An 18487-nucleotide genomic window follows, 5' to 3' on the forward strand; every position below is an offset into this window, starting at 1 on the left:
ATAATGAAAATTCACTGTATCTGAAAATAAATACTAAAAGGTTCTTTTCAACTATAAGGAATATCAATGAATGTTTTAGTCATATCCGTAGTTATATGGCAGATAAACAAGTGTGCAGCTGAATGGATGACACACTAATTATCTCAAAACTCCTCGGCATGTAAACTGTATTTGTGGTTATTCAGAGTTAACTTTAAGTAAAAGGTGATAATTTAAGGTTTCTAGCCAAAGAATTTTGTATTTTTTCAAAAATTAAATTGCAAAAATTTAAAATTTTCAGGTAGACACTTGACACTGTCGACCTTGAAAATCCTAGCCCTCTGACGATTTTGGAAATTGAATGGTCCATGTACCGAGCGCCTACTATCTGTTCATGATCGAAGGTGTCTAAATCAGAAGTTTTACCCACACTGGCGATTAAAACAACTGACTAATGCTATACATTCAGAGCACCATCACGTGAGCATGAATGCCGCACAGCGGAGCAAAATTTGCATAGCCATGTCTATCCCTAATTCAGTGGCACTGAATTAGGGATAGAATTAGGAATTCCATTTCGTCTCAAAATACGTTTAGAAGCACACAAATATGCAAAATATTTGTACCAAAATTTAAATACTTCGTCTTCAAAGAATTTTATCAACAAGTCGATGATTTGTCTTTTAAAGTATTTACCTAAATTAAAAGTCAGTGCCGTAACAGCCCTAGTGGGCCGAGGCCTGCAGGCTTTCTTGACCGTGGGCCCCGGTGTGTATGAGTTTATGCCCTGGACAAGTAGTCAGTTTGTCGCAAGACCCCCTGTGTTTATTCCCTTAGCGAACTTGGTACACATTTTATCGACCCACTCAAGGATGAAAGGCTGAGTAGACCTTGCCCAGCCCGGCGATCGAATCCCGGACCTATGGTGCTGCTGCACAACGCGCTAGCCCCTGCGCCTCCGGGCTTCATATACCTATGTCAATGATGCCAAAATAAGAATATTTATAAATATAAAAGTGTTGACACTAAGAAGGAAGGGCTTAAACACTTGAATTTGGGGTTAGTTTGCAAAAATAGAGCTGAATGAATAGATACAAAATAATGATATTTGTTATTTGATTAGTTGCTAAACACCTATAGATAATTGAGAAAAGCAAAATTTTTTTTAACTCCAAAAGCAAACATTCTGATAGCATTTTGAAATCGAAAGTCAAACAAAAACGTGAATTTTAGTTACATATATATGTTTTCAACCATCATTTGCATCAATTTTTCAGCTAATATTGTTAACAGTGCGCATTTCTTAATGCACAGAAAAGTTTGTAATTCTCTTCATCTTCCTTGAATTTAATCTCATTCGCCATATTCTAATTTAGCAAATATTTGCACTGTTTTATTCTAAGCTCCTCCTTAATGTTTCACTAAATTTACAACTACATTTTGAAGTGAAGTCATTAAACTATTTACGTTTTTAAGTTTTATATTGATTAGTGACTGCTCATTAGTTGCTTACATATGTTATCACATATACGTAATGTACTTACGTTTGCAAATATAAATGCGGAAGTCTACATATGTATAAATATCTAATAAGCAGAATTTCGATGAATTCCGGTGACAGTTTTCAAGCCTTAAATGCCTTCCTTCTTTTTAGCATTATTAATCTAGTTTCTACTGACAAAAATAATGCATGAATTTGTGCATACATTGTTGTAAAAGTGTGAAAATATGCTGCTAAATGACTAAAAAATAAAACATAAATGCATAGAACTCACAAGTGAATAAATGTATGCAAATTAAGCATGTATCTATTCGCTTATTATTTTATATTTTCGTTCCAAAAATCATCATCAACGGAGAACTCTGAAATTTCTCTAAATAGCTCTGCATGTCAAATATCTTAATAATGTACTTATTTTAATTTACATATCTACAGGAATTTAGGAGCTAATTTTTTTACTCATTATATTAATTAAGTTTAGAAGATTCATATATATATTCCAAATGTTGAAAGTTCAAGCTTGGCAGACCTTCTTTAAAAAAAGGGTGACATTAGTTCTTCAGTAATGAACTTCATGATGAGTACTTGGAATTAGACTGCAAGCAGTTGGAATGACAAATAGCATTGAAGACTGTATAACAGAGGTTACGTTCATACACATCCGTTTCAAAGATGCTAGTAGGGCCGAACAATGAACCTCTTCCTGGGAGAAAACTTTGGCCTCCATTAGTCTATCCAAGAGTATCGAGATGATTCCTCTAATTTCTTTTGAGTTTGGTAGATAGGATGTGCACTAAGAAATATATGACATTAATGGACACTATATTAGGCTTATGAAAACTCAATATTTTGAGACTAAGGGTGTAAATGTCCAAAGAACTAGAAGTCAAAATTCGATGTGAATCTCTTGGACACTGGTAATTGCAACGTCGGTAGATAAACAAGATTATGCTGTTACCAATGCTCGAGGTCAGTGATGTTGCTTACTTACAGATGTGGGAGACATTACAAGGTAATTCTCCAGTCTTCCTAGCGTGCCTTCGTGGTCTAGTGGTTCTGCACGCTGGGCCGGTATCCCAGGGGTCCGTGGTTCGATTCCCGGCGAAGGCGTTAGCTCATTTTTCATCTTGCCTGCTTCCAAAAAATACCTAACGTCTTTACAACATGAGAACACAATTACATTTAGTTCCCTAAGGCAGTAGCTGCTTTGGTGCTGTTTGTGAGTCGGTAACATCACACGCTCAAAGATTTTTGGTCGGGAAGAGCAAAATTTGCATTACAGTAACGTTGGGTAGTTGGTAGTAATGTTGGGACGTTTGGTTCAAAGTTCGATGAACAGGCTAGCTGCATGGGAAATTGTGGTTTTCCATGCATGAAATGTGAATATGAACCAGTTAACCTTAACCATCCTTCCACAAAGAGCCCTCGAATGATTTGACAAATCTAGCAATACTTATTCTAAGCTTCTTCTAATATGGGGCATGTTTATTGCAAATAACAGATAAAATAGTATCGAATTGCCAAATGACCATGGATTATGCGAATACGAGCCAGTTCTATTTAGAATGTCCTCCACAAAAGCGTCCTTTAGGCAAACAGCCTTCACATACACTGGCGTAATACAAATAATCCAATTGGAATCTAGTTAAAGAATTATATTATTCGAGGATAACAGAAGTTTATTCGTGGATAAAATACTTAACTGATTGGTTTGGTAACAAAGTTGTGCTGCGTATATTAGTAAACACCTTCATATAGATTTATACTTTTTGTATAAAAAATAAATTAGATGTTTAGAAATTGTATATTGTCGAAAATTATGCTTTGACAACAAATACGTTAATCAAAAGTTATATTTATTAAAACATTTTCTTGCATTTTAAGTAATTTGTGTTTACAATCAAATAATGAGTATACATAATATGATAATATTTTATTTTATTTATAAACGAATATTAAAAAGTGGTATTTGGTGATACGTTAGGTACTTTAGATCGCACATCATTGAAAAGTTTGCTTCAATGGCGAATGTTTGCTCAGAAGTTGTTACGCATGTGATGTAGTTCAATATTTCATAAAAACTTATCAGACGTAAAGATCGCACAATACTTATCAGTGCCATGGCCACGTTCGCACCTTATAAAACTCATAAGCAAGAAATCTAAAGGTAAATGGCAAAACTGGTGGGACAACGCCGAACAAGGAAGAAGGACTTATCAATGATTTTTCCTCAAATTAGGACTGTACCCAGTTCAATAACAAGTGAAATAACGTGGTTCTTATCAGGGCATGGCCCTCCTACGTAATTTTATGCAGGGAACTTAGCTACATCAGAGTGGAGAAACAGGCAGTCCAGAACACTATTTATTTAAATGCTGCCTCACAGCTGAACATCATTTAAAATTTCCGAATTCAGAAAGTAAAATTACGCTTTTTATAAGACATGCTATCAAGAACGACCATCTCAGAAAAAAATATAAAGAACTTCCTGTTCACAAAAGGCACTGAGGTATGCAACGCAGCATAGAATAGCACAACAAAGATGTTACCTCAAACATCGCATGCAAACAGAACTGGAGCTGTCCTACATAGTATGGAAGTCCGAAAAGCACCAACTGTGAAAACATCAATATAAAAAAAGTAATTTTTTCTTTCCAGATTTGCCAAACATCTGGTCAAGCAGCATAGAGATGTAATACCCACTGGGAGGAGCACTGCCCGCGGTGTGGAACGCACCAAATACAATGCATTGAAGCAACGCCTGACGGAGGTCCCCTGTGAGCCCAGTGGAGTGTAATTATCTGGATAATAAGTGTGCCTGGACAACACAAACATTGTCAATAGGTAAACAATGGGTGTTCATACATATACATATGTTTTAAACTGTGTGGTTAGTGCGATGATTAAGTGATAAAAGTCATACAGAAAGAAGGATAACATTTTGTTATCTTTTACCTTAAATATGCTAGCTTACTGCTAACAAAGTAGCTCCTATTTTCGAAACAGAATTTCATAAGCCATATAGTTCTCGGTTGAGCTAGTTATGCTCTTTAAACTTTGGTATTGGGCATTATAATAATTCTAAAATTATTATTTAACTTCATATTAAAAAATGAAAATAATTTTAAATAAATCTAAAGCTAGGATATTGACATTATTATTTATTACTGGAGTACCTGCTACTAGTTAATTGAGCGTAAATAACAGACATACTCATTCAATCAAAACTTTATGTATTTTTTCATGTTAGAAAGTTAGCAAATGATATATTTCATGAATATTTATAAGATACTTTCTCCCTCCTTTCCGCCTGCCTTCGTGGTATAACTAGAAGCCTACTCGACATGTATTCAAGAGGTCCAGGGCGAAACCCGATGAAGGCATTGCACATTTTTCACGTCTCGTGCTTAAAACATGCTAATGACTACAAGTTTAAACTTTTGTATTGTAAATCTACTAAAGAGGTACACCATTATAGACGCGTGAATAATTTACTTGAACTTTATATATATTTTATTTACTTATGCTATTAATTTAACGAAAACTACAACAGGCTATTTCTTCATCTGCTTTAATTTAAATTGCAATTTTTTGGGTTCTAAGTTGAATCTAGATAACTTTAAGTGAAAGTCGTTACCATGTCAGGTATAATCATTTGAGCTGCAGCATGTCGTCGTTAGTTCTACTCTTAATTATATTTACGTTTTCGAAAGTTATACTTCTAATTTTGATAGACATTATAAGTTAAGCCAAATGATTTTATTATTATTAATATTGGGTATCCATGCCAGACCATTTCACACTGTATGAAAGAAAGAATATTTTTACGGAACATCCTGTTCTTAGCAGAAATGGTATAAAACAAGTTAAAGGGGATTTTTGTACGAAATGTTCACAATTAAAATATGTATAGCAGAATGCAGTGTAATATAAACCAATGTAATTCATTGTCTTCTGTTAATAAAGACAATTTTTTAAAAATATTTTGACATATGGCGTCCAATAGAACATAATATCACGAAGAAAGTATTTACATTTTTTCAACAATAAAATATTTTAAATAAAATTTTTTTGCGATGAATTTACATTAAAGTTTATGGAATTCATGTAGGCTTTCTCTTAAATCAAATTTTTGTTAGGTGTCTAATTTGATAATAATTATTCCAACTGTCTGGATAAAATAGTTAAAGTACTGTGTGGCTACAAGAGTTGCATAAGCAAAAAAAGGTACTTAATTTACGACAGCTTTTTTTGTTAGTAGAATATTCACAGCGGAGTAGGAAATTTGCTTCGATCGAATTCCGGGAACTAATGAAACTGCTATCGGAGAAATTTTATTTGTGCAATTTTATTTAGCACAAAATTCTAAAACAAAAATACATTTGTCTAATGATGGACATCTTATTAGTATAAAGTAGTAAAAAATGATTTTATGTATTAAACTTAGAAAACTGATTTACATAAGAGATGAAAAGTGCCATGTCTAACATTCGAAAAAAACAGACTCTGAATTATTTTAGTTTGTGAGTATAAAAGTAAAAGAGAAATTGTTTGATATAAGAAATGTTTCAGCTGCAATTAACACTCATAAAAAAGAAATAGGTTTCTTTGAACATGCCTTTAATTTGAATCAGGATGTTTTCATGCAAATAAAAAGGAATTTAAATTTCCTACTTATTTTAAGCGAACCAGTATGAAAGTGAAGATTAATATTTAAAATAACTCAGCATTTAGCTTAGACAAACAAGTAATACTTTTATCCTACGTATCTGAAACTTCATTTGCTATATAGCAAATTATATAACTTGACCATGTATGCAACTTGAAGTCTATTCATATGCGCAAGTTAATATCTAATATCTACACGCGCGGTGTGCGTTAATACCTCTATTGGACTCACACACAACCCCAAAATTGTAGCCGTAAAGGCTCAGGAATCAAAAGCTTTCTTACCACGTACTAGATTTCTTTTACGATCATTTAGAAAAGCATACTTCTTAATTAATGCGCGATTCATTTTTTTATCCGAAAATTGCACTTTTGGAAAATAACACGGAAGCATTATTTGCATACACAGTCGTGACTACTGATAGATTGCGTTTCCCTTTGCCAGTTATCAAAACACGCGAATGCAAGTAAAATAGCTGCAAAAGGGTCACAAAATGCCCTAATCATCGAGTCTATTAACATGACATCATTTATTCTTGTACTTTTGTTGCGTTATTCAACGGCTTGGGGCTCTAAATCATTATTATTCAGCAGAAGCATAAGCGAGATTAGCCTAACATATTAATTTTTTGGTGAGCGTTGTATGTTCAGCAGCAACGTTTTCCCTGTGTTAAACTAGTTGCTTGCTCCTAGGGTAATTCGCCGTTATCAAAAGATAACGTGTTACTTAAATAGCGTTGTTCTTTAACGACACACTTTCCGCTAAGCTGTCCTGAAGTATTTTTTATGCATGCATCGCTGTTTCGCTGCAAAATGCTATAATAACCGCTTATTATCAGAATTGGAAATCCGAAATTACTGTTATCAGGAAGTTAAGAACCCCTTAGCAATAACATCTTAAATTTAATTTTTATTAATTATTGTAATTACAGGAGATGAATATTTAACGCGATCTATCAAATAACAAAATAAATGAAATGCGTTGACATGATATTTCAGCATTACGTTTGAAAATTGTAAATGAATTTTTAGTTTTCTGCAATAAAATTGGTATTTTAAATTAAAAGTGGGTAGGAGTGATCTATAGCTGACTTAATGATAATGCATTAAATTTCGTTTTGCAATGAGTTTGATAAACTACTTTTGTGATGGCTCAGAAATACTCACGCAATAGTAAATTTTCGTTCTATAGAGATATTTAAGGAGCATTCGGTGCATGAAGTTGTAGTAAAAGTAAAAAAAAAAGGAGTAATAACCCCTCTTGTCAAAAATAAAAGTTATTATGCTTTTATATGCATCTTTGTGTTTACCTACTGAGCGTAGTTAGTTCCAAAAATTATTGAAATTATTATAATTATTTCCAAAGACATCATCTGCGTGGTATCTTTAAATCAGTTGAAAAATAAATTAAATGAGCAGCAAATAGATATTCTACCAAAAAATTGCGCATACCCTGAAATTCAGAATTCTAAATGCTTTCTTTTAAAGATCTTGTATCCAAAATGAGAAAACTAATTTTATTTAAACATTATTTCAAATTACGTAATTAAACTATAAAAACACCATTGAACATCTTGACTATTATTCGAAATGAAAGCAATTTTGAATGAAGTAAATTTAAATAATAATAAAAAATGTGTAAACTGAATTCGATAAGTGAATATTGATTAGTTGAGGTATGTGTTTATTTACAATGCTGTCTTAATACATGGCTCTTTATAAAATAAATTACAACTGAAAATGCTTTGTTTTTATTTATTATTTAAGTTATTCTTTTTATGGAACCTATATATTTATATAAAGATTTCAGATATGTAACAGTTATTCCTGGAAAAAGTCCTGATTATTTGAAAACATAGATTGCGGAAGACACCATTATTACATCATAAAAATCTAACAATAATCCTTTTCAATTTAGTCATGTAACCTTTGATGTGAATTTGATATTGCCTTTAATGTACGTCCATGTAACCATAACTCTTTTTTATTCAGCCGGGAAGTTACATGTTTCCAAAAACCAAACATCAAAATTTATTTATTTGTTATAATCCATTTCATTTCACTTACAGTAGCTACAGGAAGTCTTCTGTGGAGTAGAAAAAACAGTATAAAGGAATTCAAAACAGAGATATCAGCGATGCAATTGTTGAAGAGATCCCCAAGCCACTGACTGAGCTCCAAGTTGATTTATGAATGAGTGTACAATTGTGACCTCTTCCTAACAGACATGGTCCAGGCATGTTGGACATGCGCGTGGCGCGACGTTTCAGAGCTCTCTTCATCAATCAGTGCTGTTTTGGCTCTTGTATTCGTTCGTGTAGAGATTTCTTGACCTCTACTGCAAATGGCAACAGTGTCGTCTGGTCATTTGTTACGCGATAAGGTAGAGGAAAGAAAATGGATATCAGAAAGAGGGGGGGGGGGAGAATGGCTGTTATGGGTCACGTATTTTGAATTTATTTATGAAGCATCGAAAATTTACGAGACAGAATGGCCGCTGGGATATTTGTCTGTATGAGGATAAGATGAACAGGAAGACTAGAGGGAGGAAACAGAATAGGTCAGAAATGTGAGCCTTTTTTTATTAGGAGGAGACATCTTGTTTTCGAAAGAAAGACAAATTAAGTTGTTTAACCTTGCATTTTGGATAAAAATCTGCATTTCAGTATATATGTTCGGTACATATGATCGACTATGTGATTATTGGCATTCACCAAAGAATGTCAACACGGTCTCTCATGGTAACACATACATTAGAATTTCTTAATAAAGGGTAGTTTGAAATTCCTATCTGCATTACTTACAAATATTGAAATATAATTTCTTAATAAAAATCATTTAATAATCTTAGAATTAAATTTTGCTTTTAAACATCACAAAATTAAATTTTATTCATGTCTGATATTGCTTCTGCCCAAATTTCAATATTGTTTCCTATCACCGTGACTGCCGTGCTTCTCTTGCATTAAAAAGCCGCTGCTGTAGTGAGATATTTTGTAGGACTTCAGTCTAGTTTGTAAACCAGATTCGACTTACAGGTTGTCTAACCTGACCTTGTTGTGACCTTACAGGTTTACTAGGTTGTCCGACCTGAAAATGCTGTAGCCATGAACAGAAATACTTGCATTGTATCTAAAAGAATTGCGAGTTTCCGTTATATGCTAAAACGTGAAGGAGGCTTATTTCGTTTTGTAATCTTGGTGTAATTCTATTATCTTTATTTCATTAAGAATGCTTTTACGTACCTATTATAATAACATATTCTATAAAATAGTACCATCTTAATTTTATTTGTATTCTCAAGCTAATACTGAAAATAAAGTAATAGCGCAAATTGTAATGATTTTTGAAACTTAATGACATTCTTCACAAAATGGAAGAATTAAACCCTTTTAAATATCTTGGTACAAGCTATGTGTACTTAAGACAAGAAGTATTATAATTCAATACAAATAAAAACGGCACTTGAATATACTATGTTTGAAGCTTCAAACTTAAAAGGAATAAAAATTTAATTTAGACTGTTATTTCAAACTAATTAATTCTTCATGGCTTAGGGCAAAATGACACAAAACTTCTTCAGTTTACAGAAACAACAAAAGACGCAGTTTCTAGTGGGGAAAAATTCAATTTTCTAGGTCCACGCGCAATTAAAACAACTACTTTCGCAATAACAAATGCACAGAAAGAAAAACAAGCTGTTCTTAATAAGTACAGTACATCACTTCATTAAAATCAAATCAAACAGAAAATTCAAGAAGGATGATAGCGTTAAAATGAAAGAACGCAGAAAGTAGAAAGAGAAAAGATCAAGAAATTTTTATTTGTATTTTTAATTTATTACTTACCTCTATATACGATTTGGCTCAACTGGCTGCTTAGTATACGGAGCTCATCGTTTGACAAATTTCCTATCTAGAAAGTAAAACACAACTTTAATTACATCTAAGGAAATTGAAATTGTTTATTTTTTTCATTAATCGAATGCACTGAAGTGCGATTAATGAATCTTAAATAACAGCATGCACAATAATCATTCGAATTTGAATAATCCATTTTTCTATGATTAAATACTTCTGTGATTAATAATGTGAGGAATATTTATTTTAACTTGTTTTTTTGACGCAAATCCATCCATTAACGAGAAAAGATTGACTATGAGAAAAATATTATTCTTTTTTGAACATCTTTTTTCAAAAGCAGTAATAATTTGTTAAAAAAAGAAATGAAAATGCAATAGTTTTGGATCTAATATGCTTGGCGTAGCGCATAATTAACAAATAAGTGCTTCATTAAGTAAGGAATACTAAATTTTATTCAAGTAGCTTGGGATTTAGCCTAATATGACTAATATGCTTTAAGTTTAAGCATTAATGGATTTTTTTGCAGAGAAATACTAACTTTTTTTTTCCTTTAACACTTTTCACTAACTTTAAATATAAGAAAGATTTTCCTTAATGGACTTCTAAACGTTTATTACAAGGAACATAAAATTGTCAAGTTTCTGTGAAAGAATATTTTACTTTTAATTGCAAATTTTTAAATTTAATAAATAAATTAAAATTTTAAAACATTAATCTAAACTTTTTTATAAGATTTAAAAAATATTTATATTGGTTTTCCAGATTTTAAACTTGCTTACTCGGCACTTTTTTATTTTAATAAATTTATTTTAATAAAAGCTAAAATATTAACATTTAATAAAATCACTTAATAATTTAAAGTGCTAGTTTACGAAATAATGCACAGTATAACAACTGTAGCGTTAATTTAAACTGCAGCCTAAAAACTGCGAATATATTTCTATTGCATTAATTAAAAATTTACCACTTGCAGCTGCTAACAATATTACAAATGGTTAAGTTAATGTTAACATATTTGAAATTCTTTTACAGTTTGCTCAGCTGTGGTCAGTTTGTTAGCGATATGCATGTTAATAAATGTAAGAGAACGCAGACAGTGACATTATTGCACAAAGTTAGTGTAACAAATAAAATCAGACGTGAAAACAAGTTCTCCAATGCTACTTGAGCAACTATGAAATAAATATTTCTTAATTTCAGGAAAAAAACTTTATTGACAGGACGTAAAAGGTTCCTGAACATAGCAAGGGAGTAACTAAGATGGAATGAAAAAATAGTTTCCTTTTGCATGAGTAATAATATATTTCAGAGGGCAAAGTATTTATTTAAATTAATACTCGTAAATATTAATATTCTTGAATTAAAACGGTAACTTTCCTGGGTACGAATGTTGTATTAATTACAATTTTATTACTGCAAAAATAATTATAACGGCGAAAAATCAGTTTAATAATTATTTAATTTATTAACAACAACAACAAAAAAAAAAAAAAAAAAAAAACTGAAAACGATAAGGCATTATTTGAGCTTTGATCCTCAATGCAGAATGAAGACTGCGTGCAAGAAAGAGACTGAGATGCATAGTAAATGTCGTTAGAGAGAACTAGCTTTTGACGCCAGTTTGGTGGTGCCTGGTAACTGATGGCGACCGGTCCTGAAATATATGTACCAATAATGTCGTGCATCATATGTATGCAGTGGCTTACAGAATAACTGATACAAAACAGATCGACAAAGGAAAATTTCAGAATGGAATGGAGTCAAGAACGCAAGGAAAGGCATGTGAGTTGGGAAGGAGACATAGTCATCGTCATGAAATAGTGGTAAACAAGAAGACCTGGAGCTGTGATGTTAGCCATACACCGTACTGCCTAACAGTTTCTAGAATTGTTAGTCTCACGTACTCAATTGACTCTGCCGTTTCTTACACGTTTCTAGAGCGTCTTCTGTATTTTCCTACAACTTTCAGTTATTTGCTCTTGACAGAATCACTTGAAATTAATGCATCGCTACTGTTAAGTATTGTAATGTATTGCAAGATCGTTCTATGTTCTAGTTTCTATGTTCTAGTTTATATCATTCTAAACGTTTTGCTGGATTTCGGAAATTTCCGGTATCGTTATTTCCTTCGACATAGAATAGACATGAATTTACCATGATGAGCTACTTACATCTGATTTCTAGCCTTTCATTATACCAAGCTATATAGTTGCCAAGGTACATTAATTACAGCTCCCGACTTTTATTTCGTTTCGTGATGGCATATGCGACAACCAGGTAGGGTCAGCTCCAAGTCAAGTCGTATATGTACAGCTTAATTAATTGTAAAAGTTCTTAAGTTTTTCATCATTTGCTTTATTAAAAAATTCTGACATTTTGTATTATTTAAAAATATTTTACTTCCTTTAAAGATTGTAATACTAAGCTCGAAATTTAACAATGATAGAATTTGATTTTCAGTGTATATACATTATTTTGCTACATTTTATTTCAAAGTTTCAGCTGTGGGAAGAGTTAATAAGTAGAAAACAAAGTAATGTACTTTATTTAAGTATCTTCGATCTTTAAATTTAACATAAACTCTTTGGAACCCTTATTTTTTCTAAGAGAAAAGAAATTATACTTTAATTTTTAAAAAGGAATTCTTTGATACTGAACTAGAGATTCATTTTATTTAATACTCTAAGTTCCAGTTTCGGTATTTATATTTTAATGACACTGAGATGTTCTTAAACTCTTAAATCTGACAGATCCTGTTCAGTAAGAGATTTAGCTTGTGTCAGAACAGTACCCATTGTATTTTACGTTCCAAGACTCTTCTATATCCTGTCAGCTTTTATTATACTTTTTTATTTAGAGTTTATTTCAGTGTTACTATTTGAAGGAAGTTTCTTTCTTTAATGATTTACTTTTTTGCCCATATTTGGGGAATTTGATAACATGGAAAGTTTCTGTTTCCAGCTTCTTTTCATGAGCTAGCACAGTTTTATCTAAAACTCTTTAATAAAATTATTGGACATAGTGGAATAGTTAATTTAGCCTAACACTCAGTTATGATGATCACATAGCTTTCATTAATAATATTTTCAAAATTTTACACGATAGAAAAAAAAAAAAAAACAGTACATAGTTTAAGTTTAAATAAAAGTAACTCTTATTACAAAAGCCTAACACTAACTTGCAAAACATATGCTTTTAATATTACCATCTTATGTGTTTTCAGCTATCACATTTGTTAATGCGAACGTTCTATGCCACTCACAAGAAAATCGATTTAAAAGAAAAGAATATTTGTTCATGCCGATTATCTTTGGTGTAAATTAATGCTTATAGAAAAATAATTGAAATGAACACTTTGCAAGTTTACCTTATACATTTACTATTAAACAGCAAATGCTGTTAGAAAAACTAAAAATATTAGCTTCTGATATTTTAAGTTTTGACAAAATTTAATAAAACTGATGCACTGAAAGCACATTTCAATAAATTTACTGTAGAGAATCAAGATTTTCTTTTAATTTCATTACTTTCTTTTCTTTTAATTTACTACATAAATGCAACGTAATTTAATGAAATTTTTAGATATTACAATTTGTTTGGAAAATTATATACTTCATTAATAATTATTTCATACCTCTTTTACCAACAAGTAATATATCTCTTACAGTACCTTCTAATTTCTTAGTAATATCAATGAGGCTTGCCAGTTCTTAATGCTAAAATTTTGAATTAGGTGGGAAAAAAATAACTTCAGGAAAGGTATAGATACTTAAAAGCATTTTATGTATAAGCACGTTCGCTTTCCGAAAAAAAAAAAAAAAAAATGTTTTATCAGCATTTGCCACGTAGGTGTTTATTTGTCTAATGACTCAAGTTCTTTTAATCGAAAAGTGCTCCGCAAATCTTTTTAAATAGGCTTTTGATGTTTTCCTTATACGAAGCCATATTGATAAAACAGAGAGCTAATTAGCTTTATAACATTAGACTACCCTAACGAATGAATAATAGTAGAGTTAATAATGCTATTAACTACCTTTCAACTTTACAATTTTATAAAATATTAAAATATTTCTTTTCTAAGTGCTGCTCATTTAATCAGTACTGTCGCTAATAATTTTATACCTTTATTTCCTGAGCCTATTTATTTAAAATGAATATAATTTGAACTGATGTATCAATTCAGAATCAAGCGTCATTTACGTGGTAAGCTTTCGTTATGAGAATATAGTTGTACAGCAATCACATTATTAAGTAAACATTCAGGAGGTATTAAATAATGAAATTACATAAACTGTAATGATTATTATAGAAAGTAGGCGAATAAATGCTTAACATATTTGCCGACTTGGTATACATCAAATTTCGATGAAAGAAATAGGTTTGACATTGGAGAAATAATCAGCTAATGATCAGTATCAACTAATGATTAATTCGCACGTTCTTAAATGTTTTTTAATAAAAATATTTTATGTTCATTTTAACTGAATAAAAATTTAGAAATTATGAAACATGGAAATTATGAGACGCAGAAAAAATTTGTGAAAAGTGTTAAAAAGTTTTCTAAGAATTTATCCAAAAATCTTTCTTGATGTGTATTCAAAATTTCTACATAAAAGTAAATACTTCTTTATGTTTTATTGTATTATTATTAATGAGTATTTACTTTTCGCATAACAGTTAAAGGCACAATATATAAACTGCGTATAATAATCATGTACTTTTCTTGCTGAACATAACATGAGTATTAAATCTTTCGTCTTAGATTTCTATGAGAACTTAAAAGTATATCAATTCAGAATCTATTTCATTATGCCTCAGTTTTTTGTTTCGGCTTAAACTTTAGCTTAGATCATAATATTAACATTTAGAAATTATGACATTTAGACTTCTTACCTGTATGAGTACTGCTATAGCTACTATGCTGTCGCTTCTGCAAAGTGCTAGAGCTTCAGAGAAATTGCTGAACAAATCTGAGTTGTAGCCGTAGATTTGTAACTGTAAAAAAAAAAAAAAAAAAAAAAAAAAAAATCAGATATAGCTTTTTGATAATAAAATCATTTCAAGTTCATCAGATTATGATTGCGAAGCGTACTAGATTCCACAAATGCAAACGAAAGAAGAGCCATTCCAAATGTGAAATACTGGTACATTAATAATCGGTGTAACCCACCAGAAATTTGAATGCAAACGTGCATGTATCGCGTCGTGTAGATGCCGGATGTCAATTTGTAGGATGGAATTGCATGCCTGTTGCACTTGGTCGGTCAATACAGAGATGGTTAATGCTCGTTGTGGATGACGCTGAAATTGTCGTCCAATGATGTCCATATGTGTTCGGTTGGAGAAAGATCTTGTGACCTAGCAGGCTAAGATCACCATATTAACTCTCTGTAGAGCACATTGGGTTACAACAGCTGTATGAGGGCGAGGACTATACTGTTAGGAAACATCCCCTTGAATGCTGCTCATGAATAGCAGCGGAACAGGTTGAATAACTAGACAGATGTATAAATTTGCAGTCAGGGTGCTTGGGATAGCCACGAGAGTGCTCCTGTTGTCTTACAAAATTGCTCCCCAGACCATAACTAAGGCATAGATCCAGTGTGTCTAGCTACAGACAGATTGGTTGCAGCCGATCATCTGGCCTCCTTCTAACGAACACACGGACATCACTGGTACCAAGGCATAACCGGTTTTCATCAGAAAACACAACAGATCTCCACTCCGTCTTTCAATGAGCTCCAGCTTGACACCACTGGAGTCGCAAACGACAGTGATTTCGAGTCTATGGAATGCACGCAACAAGGCGTCTAACTGGGAGCTCTCCTTCAAGAAACCGATTTGTAACAGTTCGTTGTGTCACCGTGGGGTTAAGTGCTGCACAAATTTCTGCCGCAGGTGCATTAGGATGCACCACAGCTATACGCCGAAGACGGCGGTCTTCTCTCTTAGTAGTGCCGCGTGCGCTCCGAAACATGGTCTCCTTCGGCCAGTACCTGACTTTGACCACTATTGCCCACAATCATGCACAGTGAATCCATTCTTGCCAAGTCGCGTCGAGTTTTGCAATATCGCGGAAAGAAAATCCACCTGAGCTTTATTACAAGACTACTTTCAAACTCACTGAGTTGTTGATAATGGCTTCTTCGTCTTCTTTAAGGCATTCTTGAATAACATAAACTCACAGCGTCAAAATTTAACAATAAATAACGATCACGAACTTTACAGCACGTATTTAAAGCAAACCTGATTTGAATGTTCATATTGGTGCTACTAGCACGAAATTTGAATAGACGTCATCTTTTAGATATATAAACACACCTAGCAAATTTCGATTATCTAATACAAATCCTTCTTGGCATTCGAATTTTTTCCATTCAGTGTATTTGACGAACGGTTGCCCACAAGAGATTCAGAATGAGTGAGAAAGCTGAATTCTTAAAAACTGCGAACTAAGTCATCCAAACTGGTCTATATCTTAGTCGAACAATTTGATCTTCGAGGAGTGTTAGAATTAAGTTTGTGGACTGATTATTGAAGAATCGCTCTCTGTAGAGAAGGGAACACTTCTCACAAATTCAGTAACATACAAAAAGATCCAGTGAATATAACAGAACAATCACGATATGAACATGCATTATGTAAACTGGTTCATAGCACCTTGTTTAAAACAAAATTAGCGTTAAGGTTGTGACATCTAAACACTTTTATATGGAACCTCATGTCGAATCTTTCAAACATATCGTAGATCCAAGATTTATAATTGCGAATGATGACGCGTTTTATTATATAGCTCATTTAGCGAGTAAATTTCTCCTAACTGAAAGGACCCTACATTGCATGCAATAGTACGTATGCGGGAGATGCCCAAGGAAGATTAATTCTTTCGCCCTGACTGTCAAGTATACGTGGCAGCAAGAAACGCACTCTTTTCCCAGCCGGCACGCTGGCGTGCCAGAGCGCTTTCTCGTTCACCCCGGCCAGCACACATTTGTGCCAGTGTCCTGGAGTGTTTTAAAAACTATAACTTTGGGCACAAAATGGCATTGAGTGTCTCTATGGTTTCAGATACATGTAGATTTGACCTTTTACTCAAAATGAGAGTAGCATGACTCACATACACGCGGTTGTTGATTATATAAACATTAGGGGAAAGGAATGTTTCCAAATCGCATGCCTTATGACGGCTCTTTAAGCTATAATATATGTTAAAATTAGCATTTAAATATCTTTATCCTTTAATTTACATAAAAAAAATATAAAAATAATTCCTCACTTTCAGAAATAATTTTTGGAAGCGCTCATCAAATTATTCCAAAGTTTTAATTCATAAAATACATTAAAAAACTTTCAAATTAATAAAAAATATAAGAAAGTCTGTTTACAAAAAGTAAAATCTTTCACGTGAAGTGGAAGATAGACACTCAGTGAGCTCAGTCGCTGACAAAATGTCCATATGAGAATCACTAGAAATACCTCTTTCTAACTCTTTAGAAAACGAATCAACACTCTCATTCGCTATTGGCTCATTTGTCATTCGTCTGACAAAAAACGCTTGCTCGCCATAATAAACTGAAGTCGTATAAGGTATATAAGTAAACTAAAGGCTTTCTGAAATAAAAGCAATGCAAAACGTAATAGAACCTTACATAGTAACCCTAAAAAGCTCTATATAGTAGCAAAAAAAGAATACAAAAAGAATTCGAAGGGATATAGAAACGCGAATGTTTATATCACGAGAAAACGCTCTGGCACGCCGGCGTGCCGGCCGGTAAATGGGTGTCTTTCTTGCTTCTTCGTGGATTTAGGCTTAATAGCAAAACCCTCCTGCCCTGGACAGTCTCTCGCGAAAGGGACTGCCGGCCTCAATGATAAGCGCGCGTGTTTGCGCTTCCCGTCGCGAAAGAGTTAAATGCATCGTTTCAACCAGTAACGAGAAGTGCTGGAACTACGAATAATTTTTATTCAAGGGGGAAGTTGTAGGCATTACATTAGGCAGTATGACAGTATGAGAAGTCGATGCTAGATTTGAGTGCGTCTAAGGGGTTAATATTTCCTTCAGTAATCATAGTAAGGAAAGAGCCCCATTTGAGCTCCAACATTTTCTTAGGATTACATATTCAGAATGAAAAATAAGCTTTTACTAATTTTGCCATTAAAGTGAAATCTCGATGTTATTGATACAAAAAACACTTTTCCTACTTGCTTTTCTTTGTTGTACATGCGGGTTATTATTACAAAGGAATGGCAAATAGTTCTCGATTACAATAATTTTATAACAGGCTTTCATAGTAACTTTTTTTCACCTTTAGGCATCACTTTATTTACCCTCTTAGGAATGCGTTCGGTATTTCTACGTGGATTTAAATACATAACTCAGTTTGCATATTTTCCAGACTTTTGCTTTTAGAGGTAAAAATTTCATTTCATTGTTAACACTCAAGTTAATTCGTATCTATAACATAAATATTGCTGC

At 32.6% G+C, this 18487-nt stretch overlaps 1 protein-coding gene across 1 annotated transcript in view; it reads right to left on the reverse strand.

The window, feature by feature from the left end:
• Nucleotides 1–18487, reverse strand: part of LOC118182444 (carbonic anhydrase-related protein 10-like) — a 1559317-nt gene that overhangs the window by 283152 nt on the left and 1257678 nt on the right. Inside the window, exons 5-6 of the mRNA XM_085806946.1 lie at nucleotides 14905–15006; nucleotides 9997–10063 (exon numbers count right to left, since the gene is read on the reverse strand). Coding sequence (XP_085663072.1) covers nucleotides 9997–10063; nucleotides 14905–15006 — 169 coding nt within the window. The remainder of the gene's footprint in view (nucleotides 1–9996; nucleotides 10064–14904; nucleotides 15007–18487) is intronic.

The sequence above is a fragment of the Stegodyphus dumicola genome, chromosome X1, assembly GCF_044657685.1.
Source record: "Stegodyphus dumicola isolate Sdum_Otavi_A_Nest chromosome X1, ASM4465768v1".
In the NCBI taxonomy this organism is placed as follows: domain Eukaryota; kingdom Metazoa; phylum Arthropoda; class Arachnida; order Araneae; family Eresidae; genus Stegodyphus; species Stegodyphus dumicola.